The 11389-nt window shown below is 40.1% G+C and overlaps 1 protein-coding gene across 4 annotated transcripts in view; it reads right to left on the bottom strand.

Moving 5' to 3' along the window:
* LOC102308311 (radixin) overlaps window positions 1-11389 on the bottom strand; it is a 48335-nt gene that overhangs the window by 25948 nt on the left and 10998 nt on the right. For all 4 annotated transcript variants that reach the window (XM_014336886.2, XM_014336888.2, XM_005932546.2 and 1 more), the window contains exon 2: window positions 8351-8448. In XM_014336886.2, the coding sequence (XP_014192372.1) occupies window positions 8351-8362 (12 nt within the window). In that variant the 5' untranslated portion in view covers window positions 8363-8448. The remainder of the gene's footprint in view (window positions 1-8350; window positions 8449-11389) is intronic.

Raw genomic sequence — 11389 nt, 5'->3', positions numbered from 1 at the left:
AGATTTTGTGTGTGTGTGTGTGTGTGTGTGTGTGCGCGTGCATATTTTACAAATTAAATAGAGTAAACAATAAAATAAAATATATAAAAAATATACAGAGTTGGTTGAGACATGTGCAAAACAGCGGCATTAATGTACAGTATGTAGTGCATAATGTTGAATATTATATTATTATATTATTATATTATATAGAAAAGTAAAGGTCTGCAGGGCATGTGTGAAAACAGCCATGAAGAGAAAGATCCATAAAGTTGAGTGGAGCTACAGAGAGCAGAAATATTTATTTGCACTGCAGATGAGCCGAAACACTATATACTAGATCAGTTTTTGTAATAAGATTCCATCTAAGGAGACTCTGGAGAAATGGATCCCGTGTGCCTGTAGCTCCAGTGTTTACCAGCATCCTCCAGTCCCTGCATGTTATTCATAACAAGTAGTGACAGCTAAATAGTAGGCTAGTGTGTACAGGCTCAGGCTGCCCACGCAATACAGCCCACCTGTTGACTGTTAGTGTGTGTGAGGGAGGAACACTCTCAGACAGCCATAATTAAAAGCTGTTGGTAGCTAAGCTGGTTAACAGAGGCTTTAAAGGCAACCGGGGGCTATGCTGCCACCTTCAGCACTTCATCATCATGCATGATCTTTCCATTTATCTCATCTAACACCTGCCCTCTGTCAAGCTTCATCTCCTCACCTCTGCCTCACCCGTTTTCCATTCATCGTTTTGCTTTCCTAGACCCATTGTTCTTCCACACCTCTTTTCATTCAGCACATTAATGACTAGTGTGTTTTGCTTCGGGTTTGTTCAAATGGCTGTTTGTATTTTCGCTCTCAAAGTCCGGTATTATGGATTCACAGTAAAAATCCATACATCAGCGCAGGGAAATTACACAGTAAGGAGGGCTGATGTGGTCTTAAGTGGGAGAGGATAGCATGGAAGATCTCGCTTTGCCTGCAGTTATGCAGAGAAAAAACAATACATCCAAGCAAGAATAAAAAAGTGAAGGCAGGTTTAGCACCGAAATCTTGAGAATACTTACTTTCCTAATACCCAGTCGCTCGGGAGGAGAGGCACCCTGGAAAATCCCGGGGTCCAGCACCAGCCCCCGAGACCAACGATGCAAAAGGTGGATTTCTTCCTTCTCCCTCAAATCGATTCACCGTATAATACATATTTAGACATACAATATCATTACTAAATGTGTATCCCCTCCTTTAGAGGTTACTCATTGTTGTGCGTACGTACCCCGAGTGAGAATCAACCATAACTATCCAAATTTTTTTGGGTGATCTGACCCACATACCAAATTTTTTCCATCTACACCTTATATTGCGTTTCTGACTAGGTGTCATACCATATATTTTTTCTCATTACCTCCTGTGCCTAAACCCAGTTTATGTAATGTAATTAATATCGTTGGCGGCCAGATTAGGGTCAGGTGGCTAATTAGATTGACAGCTTGTCCAATGTGTTTTCACAAAGAAGGCTAATTTACTTGTAGTCTCGTAAGTCCTACTTAAAACCTGCGTTCCATGGGTTAACAGTTTTTTAACGGTTAGCTCAACAATATCATTTCCTTAGACTTGTAGTGCTGTGCCGGTCTGACACTTGCAAAAATACTGACAGACAGCCAAGCAATCTATTCCTATTCTACCTGTATAGGTTAAAAAATAAGCAATGCATAGGCCCACACTTAGTAATTTCATTAGATTTACACTTTCCTGATGAGGCAAGAGATTGTGCCTATCTCCATTAGCCTCACAATCCCGATGGACAAAGATAATCCCCTCAAAGTAGAAAATTACCTTATTGAATGCACTGCGGTATCGCTTGAAAGCGCACCCCCGCCCCCAACCCATGTCCAATTAAATCGCTAGACGCCAGATTCCCCGGAAGTATTTTTTTTTCCATAACCACTGTGAGCAGGAAATATCACCCACTGCAAATTTTACTTATATATAGTCTGTAAAAGGATGTTTAGAGGCTATAAACTAGCCCGCGTGCCTCCAGTCATCAAATTTTTACTTGGAAATTATTCCTTAATGTAAGAAACTCTTGCCACGCCTTGTGGCCGTTGGCCCTACAGTAAGCTTCATTTGGTTGGCTGTACGGCACAAACTAACCCCTGAGAAGGAGGCTCACTAACAGTCACAGCTGGGACAAATTAGCATTGTTCAAAACCATGTGAAAGTGAGCGTTAACTATATTACTAATGGTAACAAAATGGGGATTGGAAGGCCCCAGCTAATGTATTTCACTTATATCATGAAGTTCTTTATTATTTTATGTATAAATAAATGTATCAATATTGAGAATGTGTTTTCGAAAGTGTTAGATCTGAGTACTAATCAGTGGAGAGGCAGTGAGAATTTACTGTAAAGTAAGTTTGATGGATTTCTGATCAATACTATAGTAGTATTATTGTATTACTATTGTAATAGTAATTCTTGTGAATTGCAAATAGATATACATCTCGCCACAGTGTTAGCTCATCAGTCTGTGGATGAGCTGAAAGTTATTTGAAACCATTATATGCATCAATTTTGAGAATTTTTTTTTACTTTTTGCCAGCCCACAATAAATGTGACACAAACTACCTGCCACTGGTGTCAGTCAGCATCGTCAGTATTGGCCGATACAGATACTGTATATCAGTGCATCACTAATGATGACCATCAGTATGATGGCATCCAGCTTTGTCGAATGATTTTCCAGATTCTGGAAACTGGTTGCAGAGATTTCCTCCCATTCAGTCCCAGCAACATTAGAGAGGTCCATACATAAAACTGCTGAATGGAACCTTGCCGTTTTTACACCACACCAAGCTTCCATTGAAATACAACTGAATCGTTTGGATGGTTAAAATCACATCATACGATTATTTCTCCAAATCAGTAAGTTGTAGATCACAGTGAATAAAAGTTTACAATTAAAATGTTAATGTTTTATCTACAAATTTTGAAAATATAGCTGGTAAATGCATTGAAACAGTGACTGAATGTAGGGTGGGGAGAGGAGGTGGAAGTAGTGCTGATCTTCACACCCTCCCTCTAATTAGATTTAGTGACTTGATAATTCCCATTATATAAATGAAAATGGCTGTGTAAAATATTTATAGTCTCCAGCGAGGGCTCACTGCCCCCTCTCTACAAGCCCCTGGCCCTCAGGGACACCAACGCCAGGAGGGGCAACATGTGCAAAACGCCGCAATAAATCAATAATGTACGATCCCCCGCTGCATCTCACACCCTAGATTAAAAGGCCTGATGCCTGCTCATTCCTACAAACACACATACACACAGCAAACAAGTAAACAACACATTCTGCATTCTCCCAGGCACACATGTCGCTAAAACTTCAAATATTTTCATTACAATGATCATCAAGTGAAATGAGTAGAGAGAAGTGAGTCTCTCTACAAACGCTGGCTTTGCGTGTGGCCTCTGTGAGCAGCTAAACTTTAGGCTTTGACCCGGCAGATGAGGATGGGTAAAACAAACATGTCGACTGTAATGATACATGATACGCACATCACAGTCAAGCCAGGCTCCCAACATCTGAAATGTCAAAGTGGCTACAGTCTAACTGATCAAGACCTAAACCCGGCAACCTCGAAAGGGAGTCTTTTCCCTTTAATTCATTTTTTAATTTTAAGTGGGCAGCACACAATCAAACATGTGTCATAAATAATGACACATGCACACAGTATATTAAGGGTAGACATTTTTTAACTGATTTACTGCCATGGGACTGCAAGCCTCCACCAACTAGGGCTGTGCGATATGACCAAAAAACGAACATTTTTAGACATAAGTTGTAACGGCGCCGTTTTCTTTGTGAGTATTTATTACACGGCGTGCTGCGGGGAAAAGCCTGTTCTAACGTTTGAGTCTAAGGTTTATTTTTTAGCACCTGGCGGCTCTTTTTTACTTCTCATCCGTAAATAATCTGCTCTTTCACGTGATTCAGTTTATTTTGAAAAGTCTCAACAGGATCTTGAGCTTTATTGTGAAAGGTTTATGTGGAACATAAACAAGCGGACACGCGATGCTGTTACCGTCGTTGTTGCTAACCACAACGCATAAAAACAGGCGCTTGTCCGTCTGTAGTGTGGTTATATTAAATATAAGAGAAAGAGAGAACTTTAAGAAATTAATATAGCCACTACAGTGACCATCAAAACGATGAAAAAATATTGCCGTAAACAGTTTATTTTGCGACACCACGAAACAAACGATAGCGTAAAATGAAACATAGACGTTTTTATATCGTCATCTGATATATATCGTTATATCAAACAGCCCTACCACCAACAAATCAAGCTTACATCATTGTCTAGACTCCTGATGGTTATATGTACTGCAAGAAATAGAAGTTGGCATTGGCGGCCAAAGATTAATGTCTCTAAAGGTAGAACATTTAGTTTCTGAGTTTTAGCATTAGGCAATCACCAGAAAAGTGATTTTACAGAACATAAGAAGTTTGTCAAGTTCTGTTAAAAGCTGCATAAAAGTTCTTGGGATTTGAACAGGTTACATTCAGCTTGATCTCAGATGTTGCTTTAGTCTAGGGCTGCCACGATTAGTCGACTAGTCACAATTACGTCGACTATCAAAATCGTCGACAACTAATTTAATAGTCGACGCATCGTTTGAAGCTTTGTAAGATCACAAAAGACGCAGGAATAAGTAGTAGGATTTAAGAGTGTAATAACGGACTGAAACAGAAGATGGCAGCACTGCATGTACAAGGATGCCAGCTGCCGTTAAACCCCGAAGAAGCTGTGTCCCAGAATTCATAGCGCGGCCCAGCTCAGTTTCCAACAATGGCGGCAGCTAGTTAGTTTTAATATTACTCTTATTATTCTTTCTGGGTCACAAAATAAACGTTTAACATATTTTCAGGCGAGAATGTAGCTGTGTAAACCTCAAATATCGGCTCAGTTTATCAGGACACCACATATTTTCAAAAGCGCTCCGACGTTTTCGGAGACGTCTGTTACCCACTAGCTCGATAGCTAGCCGGGGGCTAGGTCACTAGAGCCGTGAGAACACCGGACTCCCGGCAAATCGTTTTCAAACCCACCGCCGTCTTTCGCTACTCAGGTTAAATATATATAAGTCACTTAGATAACTTAAAAATGTTATTGTTTGGCTTTTTTCAGTATTTTATTTGTTCCTGAGTTAAAGTTATAGTTTTTACACAGCTGAATAAACGTCAAGCAGACAGCTGATTATCAGAAGTGTGAGATGCTCGAGAATATACTCCGGTGTCCTGTTATATTTTAGATAGCAAGGAGTTTATTAAACTTCACCGAAACAATCTGCAAATTTCATTAAAATTTAATAAACTATCATCTTGTCTTTATTTTTAGTTAGCACATACCTTAAACACTTAAAGCTGTAAGCTAATGATAGTTATATAAGAGCAGATGCTGCTGGTGCAATAAGCTGTACGTTTGACGTTCAATGGATGCATGATCTGATTAGTCGACCAATTGAAAAAATAATCGGTGACTAGTCACCTATCAAAATAATCATTTGTGGCAGCCCTACTTTAGTTCAAGTGTCCTTATAGTCAAGAGCCAACCAAATCCAAGCTCAAGATTATTGTGAAGGTAGGGTGTGGTATTGTGTTTCATTATCAAGGTTATCTGATGAGGGAATATAAAATTCTCAGTCACAGTACAACATGTGAAAATGTGAGGAAAGAAAAAAGAAAATTTCATTTCAATTTCATTTCACTGTTTTTGAAGAATTCACCCTCTGTTTTTACAGCAATCAATTTCTGGGCTGCTTCCTAACACAGACTCGTTTTGTACAACCCCCTTTGACCTACATGAAAGAAGAAGGAAGGAAGCAGTCAGTAGCAGGGGTCGTCCATGTTGGGTTAGGGGTGTGTACTTGCCATTAAAACACTGCTTAAGGGAGGATTACGATCTAGTGCAAACTCACTTTTTAATGGCTTTCCTGGGGCTAGCTAGCTTATAGCCTGTCTTGCCTTTTGAGGGTCTTTCTTTGTGCCCCAACAAGACAAATTCTTTGCAGACCTTTCGGGTCACCTCAATTGTTGATGCGTTTTTCCTGTCTACAGTTTCTTCTTTTGTTGCTTATTAGCTTGGAGCTGAAGGAGTCAGGCTAGCTTATGTGCTCAATGGTTATAGGTATGCCTTCAGGGGGAACTCAGCTTTAGCTTGTAATCCAAAGTGACATTTAAGCATTTTCAGGAAACCAGAATGCATAAATGAAGCAGTGAAAGGGCTGATGTGTTTACTATTCAACCGCTAGGCTTAATGTCAAAGTGCATTGTAATGTAACCAGAGTGGGAGTTCCCCTCAAGGGTAGCTTGGGTGTCGTTTTTCTAGACTGGAGGTGAACAAAGTGCCCATCACTCAGTCCTCTCCCAAATCCTCTTTTATCCCTTTGTTTTCACTTCCGATGGTCAATTTCAATAATCTGCACTTTCATTACAAATTTCTCCTTCACTCCTGCACCCCTCCCCCCCATCTATCTGTCCATAGCGCTGTCTCCATCCTCCCACCACACAATTTCTCCAGCAATTCCCATCTGATCTGGCTCAGCACCATCTCTGATTGTTTCGCAGAGCTAACCTCTTTACGTAAGTATTCAAATTTGTTGTAAAAGCCTGTAACACTACCCCAAATTATTTCATATCACAAACCCTCCGAAGGCATCTTTATGGACAGGAACATTTTATCGTCTTCTGCTCTTCTGTCATTTTTATCCTTTTTCTTATGAGCCGTTTCATCATTTTGCATCTCTTCATCTTTCTATTCTATTACCTTGTGTCTCATGCTTCACCTCCCATCCTCTTGCTGCTTCTCCCCCACAATCTCCTCTTTCCAGGAATTGTGTCTGGCCTAATTCCCCATTACCGAGATTGATGGGCCAAGGGTTCAGTCCTGTCGCTCTCTGGCTCAAGAAAACCGTGTAAGCAGCCAGCGTGTACGTGCAGCAGGATCATAAAAGCCCCGTAACGTCCAGCTTCCTGCCCTAGCTTTAGTTTTTAATGATCACTATCTGCTCCATCTGTAATCTGCTTTGAACCCATTATTATTATTTGCTTGAGGTTTATAGCGATGCATTGAGCTGGTTCACCAAACTAAGGCTGGAAAACCACAATTGACTTTTACTAAACATCTGGTTCTGTTAGTATTTAAATCTGGAATAAAATTCTATATTTCTTCATAACCACCGCCTTTAATTTTGTTTATATCATGCTGAGGAGTTTACATTGCGTTTCTAAAGTAATATTAAAGTAATAGACAGAAAATACATCACAGCCATCAAAATATAATCCTGTTATTTAAGCGGCAGTGCAATCTCAGCCTCTACACGTTTGTGTCACAGCAAAATGAAAGCTCCCAGTGTCCTTCAGTTTAAAAATAGAGCAGAGAAAGCCCTCTTTGTGGGGTTTTTCCCCCTCAACAGACAGGACAATCCCACAAAGTGGACGACTGTTGTGCCTCTGTGCATGCGTGTGTGTTATCCCAAAACTCTGTGTTGTCCTACAAAGCATTACTTCTGACTAGTAGAGCTGAAAAGAAAGTCTAGACTCATGTAATTCATGTCACCAGTACTACTGCCTCCAGCTACACTTGAGGAGAAGGAAAAGAACAATGGTTTCGGTTTTCCAACCAGAACCCAAAACCCATCCTGAGCTTACAGCCAACCATTTTTCTCTGACAGAAGCTTTAGCCTGAGTATTCAATGGAGGAACAACCAAGAGCTCAGCAGATACTGTACATAAAATGATGATCCTCAGGTTGTGTGGTTAATATCTTCTTGAATGTTATATTTGTAAGAGACAAATTGACTCACTGTGATAAAAACAAACAAACTAATTGGTGTTTATGTGTGAAAGCCCCTGAAACTTCAAGGTTGTTCACATATACAGGAAACCTAAATTTTGCATTGTCTTTATTCTAGCCCCAGAAATCAGAAGTGTGCATAAGTGTGAAACAACCCAGACAAACCCATTGTCCAGCAAATGCATTAGCTGGGCAAATTTAGAGCTAACTGAATGGGCTGCCATCTTCTAACATCCTCAAGTCATTAATTTCTTTTATAATCATTTGCAAAATGCAAATCCAAACCTTCAGGAACCTTACATGCTGCTGACATGAGCAATTAGATCCTTGCTTTGCCCATAGCACAGAATTAAAAAAAAAAAAAAAAAGATACAAACCTAAATCGATGCAACAACTCCCCCAAAACCCTGCAATCTGATGATTGGGAAAACCTTGCAGGACTTAAGAATAGCAATACAGGGAGTAACTATGACATGACTCTAGTAAGTGAACCATTCATTCCTGATGTAGGTACTAACCGGTTTGGGCATCTTTCTCCGCTCTCCTGTCCCCTGCTGCTGATGAAACAGAAAGAAGTCGTCCTCCGTCTTCCTGCCTCACTCCGGGGCACCAGCGCCTGAGACACAAAGCAACAATGAAAGCAAATGTCAAAACATAAGAGAAAAAAACAACATACGGTAGACGTAGCCCCAGGGCTCTGCTGTAGTGTGTTTCTTCTATATTTCTTGGTTCTCTTATAATACAATTATACATTTGTGCTGAAGACAGAACAGTGCTATGATTAGAAAACAGAAAGATAAAAACAAAGGATCTGCTGATTGGGTTCATGCTGACAACAGTTTGCACTGCGTTTCCTTTCACTATACCAACCACTTCCTTACGTGGTAATTTTTCTAATATACACTTCACAGCCCTGTGACAGCTGGGATAGACTCCAGCTCCCCCACGACCCTGAATTAGATAGGTGGAAGACGATGGATAAACGGATGGATGGATGATTTCACAGCATCTGCTGTAACAGATAAACCTCCCACATTTTAGTCACACTGTGCATACATAAACTAACTGAATTCACATCTCCTCACTATAAATGTACATACCTAGTCATTTTTAATACTGCGGCTACAAAAACACTGCTGACACACACTCAATGCTAGAGCCCGACCAATACACGGGTCTAGTACTGCCACCTTGCAGCAACAGAGTTCTGGGTTCAGATACCCAGGCTTCTGAGGGTGGCCTTTCTGTGTGGGGTGTGCATGTGCTCCTTGTTCCTACGGGGTTTTCTCCAACTCAAGAATTTTTTTGCTCTCTAAAAGTCAGCAACTGAAGTGAGTTTCCTGGATGTACGCAAGGTGCTTTTCATTATGCTCAGGCATGTAAACTCCTCTTAGCAAGGATGTGTGAGAGCTATGAGGAAGCTGCCGAATGAGAAATCCTGTCATCAGTTAAGTGTAACGTGCTGCACGGCTGTATCAACAGAAAGGCCCAGACTGAATTCTGGATTCAAACCCAGAACCTTCTTGCTGTAAGGCATCAGTGCTACCTTCCACACTGCCGTGTTCCTCTGAATTCCTACTGGTTAGGAAACTTCGTTGCAGACGAACGAGCTGTAGTCAGTTCACTACCATCTCTGCTGCTACGGTGCTGCATGCACTACTGCACATATTTATTTTTCCCCACTTTAAAACTTAGACCTTGTGTACAGATCAGTCTTCACTGGAGTTTCCTAACGACCTATATATTGATTTGAACTATTATCTGGACAACTATATAGCACATAGTTGTCTAACAGTCTATCAAACAATCTGTTACTGTTTAATCTGATGTTACAATTCTTTATTGTAACATATTTACTTTGTGTGTCTGACTATGTGATGTTTCATTACACCGCAGTCAGTCACACAATATAACTGTGTGACTGAACTGTTATATTACCTGTAAAGGTGGGATTAGGCCTCTTCAATAATCCTTTACGTACATCTCTTTCTAAACCATGTGTGCGCTGACTGAAAATAGCCCTGACAAAACAGATTTATCGGTTGCTGCAGGTTAATAAGGAATAAGGGGAAATGCAAACCTTTCCAAACAGAACACTGCTGACATGGTCACACTGTCAAAACAGGACAAACTGGCCATTTGATATAAGATTACGTCACAAAAATCACTGAACCACTATTAACTTCATGTTTTAGTGCAAGTACGTTATGAAAAAGGGACAAACTAAACTAGCAACACTTAGCAAACAACCATACTGTACACACACAGATGTTACTGAGATCCTTTGACTACAGCAGAATTCCTCAGTGTTCAGATGAAGCTGTAACAGAGGAGCAGTCCTAAATTCAGCATAAAAAACAAATGAGAACCATAGAGTAGGTAGAGCACAGTGGTTAGTTATAGAGAAAATCAGGGAAAGAAAGAAGAAACAGAAACAAACCAGTAAGTGGGGACAAAACGGGTGGTGGTGGTGGGGGTTTACAAAGCCCTTTGCATGATCTCTATGACAAATCATAACTTGCTTACTGAGAAATGTTATGTTCTCTGGACAGTGTGGGTTTATCTAGTACATCTTGTTACCTAAAATGATTAGAATGTAAGGAGAGCAGTTAGTAGGTGTCCCGTAGGTGCCAGATCTTTGTGATGTGTGGGGCTAGAAATAGACCTTCCACAAGTGTCAGCACATAGCATTAAACCAGGCTCAGACACAGGCTTAGGCTCGGTCTGACAAGAAAAACAAAGTGAAAGATTTTGGTTCTCTAAATATCTCAGAGTTACTGGAAAGGTTTACACTCATTAATATGACCACAAGAAGCCATCCAAGAAGAATTATGGAAGAATTCTTCATTTTGTTTTTATTTTTGAAATAATGATGGAAACTAGGTTTGGTTTGTAAACTGGGACAAATAAAACATTCAGTATGTCATAAAGATGGTGTTTAGATCTAAAAGAAATTGGTTTCAAAGTGTGTGTTCTCAAATTGACTTATCAGTGCAGTCAGCCTCCGCTATGCTTTGTTTGTCTAACTATTAGTGAGTATAAAACATTCTTTACAATAATCACATTTAAAGGATTAGGCTATTGAACAGAAAACAGTAAAAATTATTTAAAGAATAATTAACTTGGACAACTACATTGAACTGCTAACTAACCTCAGTTAAATACTTTACAGACGTCACTGCAGATCCATTTAATGTGGTCAATAACTGCCCTACATATTTCCATCCTATTAGAAGGCTGGCAGAAGGATTTCTACATATTTGAATAGTCTTGAGGCAAACTGAAAATTTTATAGTCACATCTGAGAGCATTGTAAATTTACAAATTCTCACTTTTAAAAAGTCCCTTTGATGTGTCAGAAAACTGTACAACATGACCTGCAAATCAATGCACTGCTCAGTCTCAGTCAAGCCTTCCATAATCACATCAGCGTCTTATGAGGCCCAAATCCTAAAGGTCTACCTGGCTCGGAATACATTTTCGTTCAAAGAGAGCTTTGGAAGCCAGATGAGCTTCTTTCTTCAGGTGCAGAAGCATCTCAACTAAGCCAAGATTGT

This window comes from Haplochromis burtoni, unplaced genomic scaffold (assembly GCF_018398535.1).
Source record: "Haplochromis burtoni strain Fernald_Lab_line unplaced genomic scaffold, NCSU_Asbu1 Contig_154, whole genome shotgun sequence".
Lineage (NCBI taxonomy): Eukaryota > Metazoa > Chordata > Actinopteri > Cichliformes > Cichlidae > Haplochromis > Haplochromis burtoni.
This window is presented reverse-complemented; position numbering and strand designations above follow the sequence as displayed.